Here is a 9,916-nt window from a genome sequence, read left to right as displayed (position 1 = left end):
GTCTGCAGGAGGGATCCTTGGGGCGGGGGTGGGGGGGGAGGGTAGGTGCCAGCTGCCTGCCCTTCCCGTCCAGCTACGATAGCCAAACTTTAAGAAATCTTTAAGAAAGGGGTGTTTACTGGTCCTTCGGTTTAGGCCCCTTTGTTGAAAACGTGCTCACTCAGAAAGGGAAAATTGTCCTTTTGAAACCTAACTGCTGCTGCAGAGTTGCAAAGTGGGTAGATAGATAAAGTTGGGGTAGCCTTGTAGCCTGGGAGCTGGGCTGAAAAACATCTTTTTAAAGATCATCTAACTGCCAGGGAGGCCGCGTCCTTGAAGATGATTTACTTCTCCTAACTGTGTTCCATTTTTCTCTCCTAGCTTACGTTCCTGAGGAAGAGTTGAAGGCAGCAGAAATAGATGAAGAGCGCGTGGGGGATGATGGGCTGTCTCTGGACGTCCAGGAAAGCGAGCACACGTGCAACGAGGAGACGGAGATCAGAGAGGCCCAGAGCTACCAGGACTCCCCCGTCAGCACTGCGACGAATCTGGACGCTGGCTACGGGTCGCCTTTCAGCGAAAACAGCGACCAGCTTGCCCATTTCAAAAGCTCATCCTCCAGAGAAGAGAAGGAGGATCCGCAGGGTCCAGATAGTGTCTCGTACCCCCAGGACAGCTTGGCACAAATCAAAGCTGTATACGCAAACTTGTTCTCGGAGTCCTGCTGGTCTAGCTTAGCTTTGGATTTAAAGAAGTCCAGTTCGACCACCAGCAACAACGATGTCAGCCAGAAGGAGAGCTCCGCCCCCACCCCTACGCCCCCCACCAGCACTGCCAGTACGGCCAGCACCACCGCGAGCACACCCAGCACTAGCTGCAGCACCAGCACCAGCCACAGCAGTGCCAGCAACAGCGGCGGCTCCGGGTACGACTGGCACCAGGCCGCCTTGGCCAAGACGCTGCAGCAGACATCCTCCTATGGGCTGCTGCCCGAGCCCAGCCTTTTCAGCACCGTTCAGCTCTACCGGCAGAACAACAAGCTGTATGGCTCTGTGTTCACTGGTGCCAGCAAGTTCCGGTGCAAAGACTGCAGTGCCGCATATGACACGCTGGTGGAGCTGACTGTGCACATGAACGAGACAGGCCATTACCGTGATGACAACAGGGACAAGGACTCCGAGAAGACCAAGCGGTGGTCCAAGCCCCGGAAACGCTCCCTGATGGAGATGGAGGGGAAGGAAGACGCCCAGAAGGTGCTGAAGTGCATGTACTGTGGACACTCCTTTGAGTCCTTGCAAGACCTCAGTGTCCACATGATCAAAACAAAGCATTACCAGAAAGTGCCTCTGAAGGAGCCAGTGCCAGCCATCACCAAACTGGTCCCTTCTACCAAAAAGCGAGCACTGCAGGACCTGGTGTCCCCTTGTTCCCCTGAGCCGGCAGGAGTGGCCACAGAAGTCACGTTGAGTGAGTCAGCCAAGGACCAGAAGGTGGCAAACCCATACGTCACACCCAACAACCGTTACGGCTACCAGAACGGAGCCAGTTACACCTGGCAGTTCGAGGCTCGCAAAGCTCAGATCCTCAAGTGCATGGAGTGCGGCAGCTCCCATGACACGCTGCAGCAGCTCACCGCCCACATGATGGTCACTGGCCACTTCTTGAAAGTAACAACCTCAGCCTCCAAAAAAGGCAAGCAGCTGGTACTGGACCCTGTGGTGGAAGAGAAGATCCAATCCATCCCCCTGCCACCCACCACCCACACCCGGCTGCCGGCCTCCAGCGTCAAGAAGCAGCCCGACTCTCCAGCGGGGTCCACGGCCTCTGAAGAGAAGAAAGAGCCAGAGAAGGAGAAGGCGCTCACCCACACCCGGCTGCCGGCCTCCAGCGTCAAGAAGCAGCCCGACTCTCCAGCGGGGTCCATGGCCTCTGAAGAGAAGAAAGAGCCAGAGAAGGAGAAGGCGCCGGTGACTGGCGACATGGAGAAGAAGATCAAAGAGGAGGGAGAGGATGCCCCTGAGAAGTTCGAGCCCACTGCCCTCTACCAATACCTCCGCGAAGAGGACCTGGATGACAGCCCCAAGGGCGGGGTCGACATCCTCAAGTCCCTCGAGAACACTGTCTCCACAGCCATCAGCAAGGCCCAGAATGGTGCACCCTCCTGGGGCGGCTACCCCAGCATCCACGCGGCCTACCAGCTGCCGGGCACCGTGAAGCCACTTCAGGTGGCCGTGCAGAGCGTGCAGGTGCAGCCATCCTATGCCAGCAGTGTGAAGTCGCTGTCCTCAGCAGAGCACAGTGCCCTCCTGCACTCCCCGGGGAACCTCACGCCCCCACCCCACAAGAGCAACGTGTCTGCCATGGAGGAGTTGGTGGAGAAGGTCACAGGGAAGGTCAGCATCAAGAAGGAGGAGAGACCCACTGAGAAGGAGAAAAGTGCCCCGGCCAAGGCTGTGTCCCCTGTGGCAAAAGAAAATAAAGATTTCCCTAAGATGGAGGAAGTCGGTGGCAAGCAACAGAAGAAGGGCCCTGATACTGAGACTGGGAAGGCCAAAAAGGAGGGTCTGGTGGATGCCCACACCCCAAACGGCACAGAGCCTCTCAAAGCCAAGGTCACCAACGGCTGCAACAACCTGGGGATCATCACGGACCACTCACCGGAGCCTTCCTTCATCAACCCGCTGAGTGCTTTGCAGTCCATCATGAACACCCACCTGGGCAAGGTGTCCAAGCCTGTGAGCCCCTCCCTGGACCCGCTGGCCATGCTATATAAGATTAGCAACAGCATGCTGGACAAGCCCGTCTACCCCAGTGCCCCGGTGAAGCAGGCAGATGCCATTGACCGCTACTACTATGAAAACAGCGACCAGCCCATTGACCTGACCAAGTCCAAGAACAAGCCCCTCGTGTCCAGCGTGGCCGACTCAGTCTCGTCGCCTCTCCGGGAGAGCGCGCTCATGGACATCTCCGACATGGTGAAGAACCTCACAGGCCGTCTGACCCCCAAGTCCTCCACCCCCTCCACAGTGTCGGAGAAGTCAGACGCCGATGGCAGCAGCTTCGAGGAGGCACTGGATGAGCTGTCGCCTGTCCACAAGAGGAAGGGGCGGCAGTCCAACTGGAACCCCCAGCACCTGCTCATCCTGCAGGCCCAGTTTGCCTCGAGCTTGCGAGAGACAGCGGAGGGCAAGTACATCATGTCCGATTTGGGCCCTCAGGAGCGGGTGCACATCTCCAAATTCACCGGCCTCTCCATGACCACCATCAGCCACTGGCTGGCTAATGTCAAGTACCAGCTGAGGAGGACAGGGGGGACGAAATTCCTAAAGAACCTGGACACAGGTCATCCTGTTTTCTTTTGCAACGATTGTGCCTCTCAATTCCGAACTGCTTCTACGTACGTAAGTCATCTGGAGACGCACTTGGGCTTCAGCCTGAAGGATCTCTCCAAGCTGCCACTCAATCAGATTCAAGAACAGCAGAATGTTTCAAAAGTCCTCGCAAACAAGACGTTGGGCCCGCTGGGGGCTGCCGAGGAAGACTTGGGCTCCACATTCCAATGTAAGCTCTGCAACCGGACTTTTGCGAGCAAGCACGCGGTCAAACTGCACCTCAGCAAGACGCATGGCAAGTCCCCGGAGGACCACCTGATCTATGTGACCGAGTTGGAGAGACAGTAGCGTCCAGGTATGCAAGTGACTGTCGAACATTGCACTAAACGTCCCTGTACTGCACTAGGCCTGGCCTGAGCCTCTAAAATCAGTCTTTTCCTTTGTTGCTGAACTGCCTATCTGGACCTTGGTTTTTCTTACACATATTTTGTAGTTATATTTATATGCTCTTTGTCTGATCTGTGCATGTTATTTTTCTTTTTCTGTGAGTCAAAGTCTGACCTTTATTTTCAACATCTGTTCTTGATGTTAAGCTATCTTTTGTAGGAAATAGTGGGGCACACTACTCAGAGACATTATTTAGCAGTAAAGAAAGACACAAATAACAATGATAAAAAGACATCCTAAAATTACGAAGTTGCCATGACAATAAAGGTCACAGAACCTGGGAGTGTCAAATTTAACCCTTTGAGGACTGTAATCGCATTTCTGTGCCTTTCACTCAGAAAAAAAAAAAAAAAAAAGGCTTAAAGGCATTTCATTCAGATCAAAAGCTGTGTCAGACACAAAACTTATTTAATAATTAAAAAATGAGCTTTTATATGCAGAACTGGTTTGAGGGAAGCATGCATGCAGCTGTTGGGAGGTAGGACGCTGTCTGGGACTCAGGGGTTAGGCAGCCGCAACTTCACATGTTTAAAACAAAAAACAGAAAAGACACAAACAACGACAACAAATACCCCAGTCGCCACTATGCCCAAACCCTCTGGATGCTGAAAAATGCCACTTTTGGCAAAAAAAAGTATGCAAGCTATTATTTAAAAATGTGTAAAAATGCTGTTTCTTTTTTCCTGTAAAATACTGCGGTTTATAGTTATTTACAAATGTAAGCTTTGGTACAAGCTGACCTTTCTACAGCGTGCTGCATTGGTAAATGAAAAAAAAAAAAAAATGGGGCAAACGGTGGACTCCTTTCCTTGTAAATTGCCAGCATCAGCTTAAAAACTCCTGTATGTTACATACCGTACCATTTTAATCTATTCAACTTTCTTTGTACCTTCTGGCTGTATGCTTTCTCTTTTAACTTTTTATATTGTCATTTTATATTAAATTTCTGTGTATATAATGTAAAACCACAATTTTTGAATAAAATTTAGTTCCTGCCGCTTGATTTAAATAGAGAAATTTTACCGGCACCTGCATCTTTCCAGATGCATGTACTCAGAGGAACTATCAGACAAAAATAAATAAATAAAAACAGAGCAAGCAATGCACTATTAATTATACGTTTTGATGTTCTATCATTAATATTGTACAGTACATTTTGTTTCACACAATTAAATCCACTGTTTTCTCAAATGTAAAATAAACCCACATGCAGTTCTTGATTTACGTGGATTGTCATGTCGTCATTATTCTGCCTTCGAGATGTTATTTCAGCAATAAGAGGTATTGCTTATGCAATCAACCAATGGAAATTCTCTTCAGAATCATCATTTCATGATGTTTGTGCTGACATGCTTTGTTCACACAGCACGTATTACATTTTTAAAATGATAATTAAAAATTTTAACTACTGGGTGCCAAGGATTACCGAGCTTAGCCATTGAGTGAAGGCTGTGTTGTACCTAGATGAGCCAAGGTTCTTCCTTCAGAGAATCCTTTTGCACTGTTTAAAAATATTTGCCACGATCCTTTGTGTACATCTGGGGACTTCATGATTGAGGGTAGGTCTTGCTCCAGCAGCAAATACCTGGGGGACCTCGGAATTAGTTCTGTGTTGCTTCAAAGAGGAAAACCTAATTTCTGAGCTTTTAAAGATGTCCAATTGTTAAAACACCTGCCTACTCTTTTTTCCAGTGTTTGAGATGAGTCTTACTTCTGCAGACTGCTCTAGAGCACTGAGGGCTCTACCCAGGACACAGGACTCTGTCATATAAGTGCTGTGACCCTTGGCCCCTGAAAGTCCAGGACTCACTGCCTCGCTCCGTATTGAAGGAATCACTGACAGGGAGGCCCTCTGCCTCCCCCCACCCCCGAAGCATTTAATGACATGAGCAGGAAAATATCCTTTTCTACCTTTTTCTTAAATCTTCATAAAATTATATCCTGAGAAAGGACTTACACCACTCTGTTCAGAAGTGGCTAAGCAATTGTGATATTTTAATTATTTCCCTCGCCTTGCCCCGTGGCAGCGAGGATTGTTCTGTTTCTGTTAATGACTGGAGGAGGAGGACCAGGTCCAGGTGGGTCATATTTACACAGTCTTTTGTAGTAATGCAGCTGAGAGCCAGGGAGGTTTGCTGAATTTTTCTGACTTTTTTCACTGTTAAATAGCTATGTCCTTTAGGAGCTTCAGCCATTTAGACATTTCAGTTCAATTACTGGGTGATTATGTACTTTGGGCTCAAGGGGTGACAGAGAAGAATAACAATGAGGCCTATGGCAGTACTGTGGGTCTCTGCATAATAATCTTTTGAAGTTATATTTATTTTTCCAGAGACCTGCGGATATATGATTGTGTGATTTCACTCCTACAGTGGAAGGGTCGTGGAGCACAGGTGAAGGGGCATAATGAGAGGTGAGAGCTCCCGTGGCTGGGGTTGTGGGTCCAGTCCCAATGTGCAGCTAGCAAGTGATTGAAAAGCTGCTTGCAACCTGAGTTCTGATCATTAGAGGGTGGATGTGGAATTCAGGTTTTCCTTAATTTTTTTTTCTTTCTAACTCATCAACCGTATTACTATATTGTTATCGATCCTCATTCTCCAACCAGTGGATGGAAAACTAGATTATCTTAATAATGCAAATGATAATAATGAAGATGGTGATCCTAGTTAGTGTCTACTAGGGCTTACAGCATGCCAGGGGCTACCCTAAGTGCTTTACACACATGAACTCATTCATTCCTCACGTATGCAGTGGGTTATATTACTTTCACTCTCAGTTTACAGGTGAGGAGCTTGAGGACACCAGGATTAAGGAAGCTGCCCAAGGACACATGGCTCTTGATTGACAGCACTTGGGCTATGAGCCCCAAAAGCTTTCGCTGCAGGGCTCAGCTCTTAATCATCCCCGTTACAGGGCTTGTGATCTGCCTCAGGTGAGGATTTCCAATTTTGCAGCCACAAAGAGGCCAGGGAGTTTCCTCCAGGGCTGGGAGCCAGAACGAGGAGTGAGATGGTGCTGGTGGGCGCTGATGTGAGGGCTGCTGGGAGCAGATGGCCTTCCTCAAGTCGCCTCCATCTGTGACCCACATCAGATGGGTGGTGATGGCTCCATCCTCCATTGGATCCAAAAAATAAGTTGAACTGATGTTTGTTTTGAGTTTGTAACAACTCTAGTTGAATACAGGTATACCTAGTAATACAGAAACTCAATTTGTATAGATACAAATAGACAATAATCTGGGAGCACATTAGATACCCACAATTTGAAGATTTACTTTATACAAGTGTGTTAGTCTATTTTCTGTTGCTTTTAACAATACCTGAAATTGGGTGATGTATGAAGAAACCAAATTTATTTGTTACAGTTTTGGAGGCTGGGAAGTCCATGGTCCAGAGGGCACATCTGGTGAGGGCCTTCTGGGTGATGACTCTCCACAGCAACACAGGGTATCACACAGTGAGAAATTGCATGAGCAACAGAGAGCTGACCTGGTCACTTGCCCTCCTAATAAAGCCATCAGAACCATGCCCATTACCCCTATGAATGGACTAATTCACTCATAAGGGCACAGTCCTCATGATCTAATCATCTCTTAAAGGCCCCACCTATCAGATATACCACAGTTGGATTTCCTACCCTCTTAACACTGTTGCAATGGGGAGCAGATCTACATCTTCCAGAATGCAAGGACAAATGTTGCTGAGCATCTGGAAAGAGGTGGCCTCATCCCACCTTGCCAGTGGGGTACTCGGAAGGAGGCCAGGTGGAGGGAAAGTGCCTTCGAAGTCCAGCATCTTTGGTTAAACTGTCATTGTGCACATGCAAAAACAGGCCTATCTTGCATTCAATTTGCAGCTTGAGCCTTGGGTTTAATAACTAATCAAATATTTTTCCTTCAAATGTAGGATTTTTTATAGAATGCGGGTTGGGTGAGGTAGAAAGTGGCTTGTTTAGACAATATTTAAAGAGAGATAAAGCTTGTGAAATAATGGTGGGCAACAGTTTATGTAAGAGAAACAACCTTTCAGGAAGTGTGCACAAAAAAGTGAGAAAAAGCTTTAAAATTTATGTCTCTAAATTTCTGTAGTTGATAATCTTTAAAAAGCTGTTGATATTAGTATAAAACGTGTCAAAATTTATTCCAATTTTTCAGAAACCTGTAAATGCAAATAAAGGTTTCTGCTTTTTTCTGAGGTATAATTTCTTGTTATTTGCTTTATTATAATTTCTCTCAAGATGCTGCATACCATTGAAAAGTAATTATCAAATTATAAACTTAAAAGATATCAAAGAGTAAAATCTCTTTTGGAGAGAATTTGTAGTTTTTATATAATTTACATTCTTATGATAAAAGTGGTACATAGTCATTGCGGAAAACATAAAGAAAGAAATAGAAGTTAATTATTGTTTTCATCATTGTTAATATTTCAGTGCTAACATCTTTTTATCCATGTTTCTACAAAATAGGGATCACATTCAACATGTACCTTACTTTCTTTACGTGGCAGTAGATAATGCATATTTTCCTTTTTTACTAAATATTGAGAATTTTGAATCTTATTGGGACATACTATAATTTATTTAATTAATTCCCTATTAGTTGCAACTTTATTTTTTGGTGGCTGGCCTGCAAGGGGAACCAAACACTTGACCATGGTATTACAAGGTCACGCTCGAACCAACTGAGCTAACCAAACAGTACCTTTTCACAAATTTTTTTTTTTGTCAGCTGGCTAGTATGGGGATTGAACCCTGGACCTTAATGTTATCAGCACCACAATTTGACCAACTGAGCTAATCTGCCAGCCTAGTTAAAATTTGAAAAAGCAACATTTAAGTTCTTTTCAAGTTTTTACTATTAGAAATGAGCACAAAGAACATTCCACTCAATATTTTTGTGAATATTCCTATTTTCTTAAAACAATACCTAGAACTGAAACTTCTGCATCACATTATGATTTGATACATGTGTCCAAATTGCCCACAAGAAAGCTTATAGCAGCCTGTACACCCATGTACGTGAGAATGACCATTTCTACATATATTTGCTTTGTGAATACAAGGATTTGGTGTTTTTGTTTTTAATTTTTGGCCATTTCCACTAATTGGCCAATGTAATCTTGATGTTTTAGTTTGTAATATTTTTAATGTTTATGGCCCATTTATGTTATGTAATCAACTAGAAACGCCATAAACTTAGAACACTTGGATTAGTGTTAGAATATGAGAGAAGGGACCACTTCAAAAATCTATATCAGAAATACCTCCCATAGAGGAGGTTGTTCCAGAGGTAAAGTTCAAAGGTACTGCTAATAGAGAGCCTAATGTCTCTGACCCAAGTTTCTGATAGACATTGGTTAGGGGCCGAAGGCCGAAGGCAAGGATGGCCTGCTGCCTTGAATAAGATCAGGAGGTTCTTAAGAGCACAGGGCATTTGTTCTCTTATGCCCTGAGTGTTTTCACCAACAACTATTCTGAAGCTGACCAATAACTAGTCATTTTTCTTATATCACATAAAAGTATGTACAATATGACCTGACTGGTGTAAAACTTGCCTGATAACCTGTTAACAGTGTATTTTACTTTGAATAGATAGTAGAAGCAGTGGGCCCACATATATGACCACATTTTGTTAAAATAGTTGAAATATGGTGCACATCATATTTAGAAAGTAACTAAAAATGTATTTTTTCTGGTTGGAGAGAATGCATTGCTTAAAGGTGAATTTAAAAGGAAGTCTTTAAGACAGAAGCATTCTAAACAAAGCTGAATTCCAGAGATATTTTTCTTTGGAAGCTTGTTTGACTAAAAAATACATTAGTGGCTAGGGACTGGGGACAGTTACATTGGGAACACCAGTTTCTAAAATATGTAAATAAGGAAAATCCCTTTCTGCATAGTTGGGACCATTAACTGAATTCTTCCAGCCAACTCATACACAACTGAATTTCCTGGGGGCTGTTACAAAGCACAGATCAGTCTCAAGAGTAAAACATTTTTCTCCTTTCAGTAAATTTTTCTCTTTTCAATACATTTTTATGCATTTATACATTTTCAGAGTAATTTTTCCAGTTTTCTCCAACTGACTGAATAAGAATTTTCTTTTTGTAGAACAACAAAATATGTGGGTGTGTGATAAGTGCTATGTATAAAAGTAA

The 9,916-nt window shown here is 45.1% G+C and overlaps 1 protein-coding gene across 1 annotated transcript in view; it reads left to right on the top strand.

Annotated features, from left to right (window-relative positions):
- TSHZ1 (teashirt zinc finger homeobox 1) overlaps positions 1-4,982 on the top strand; it is an 18,548-nt gene extending 13,566 nt beyond the window's left edge. The window contains exons 3-4 of the mRNA XM_008594765.1: positions 284-1,835; positions 1,941-4,982. Coding sequence (XP_008592987.1) covers positions 284-1,835; positions 1,941-3,659 — 3,271 coding nt within the window. The 3' untranslated portion in view covers positions 3,660-4,982. The remainder of the gene's footprint in view (positions 1-283; positions 1,836-1,940) is intronic.
- The last annotated feature ends 4,934 nt before the right edge of the window (positions 4,983-9,916 follow it).

This window comes from Galeopterus variegatus, unplaced genomic scaffold (assembly GCF_000696425.1).
Source record: "Galeopterus variegatus unplaced genomic scaffold, G_variegatus-3.0.2 Scaffold11469, whole genome shotgun sequence".
NCBI classification, from domain to species: domain Eukaryota; kingdom Metazoa; phylum Chordata; class Mammalia; order Dermoptera; family Cynocephalidae; genus Galeopterus; species Galeopterus variegatus.
The sequence above is the reverse complement of the archived record's forward strand: the minus strand, read 5'-3'. Positions and strand labels throughout refer to the sequence as shown.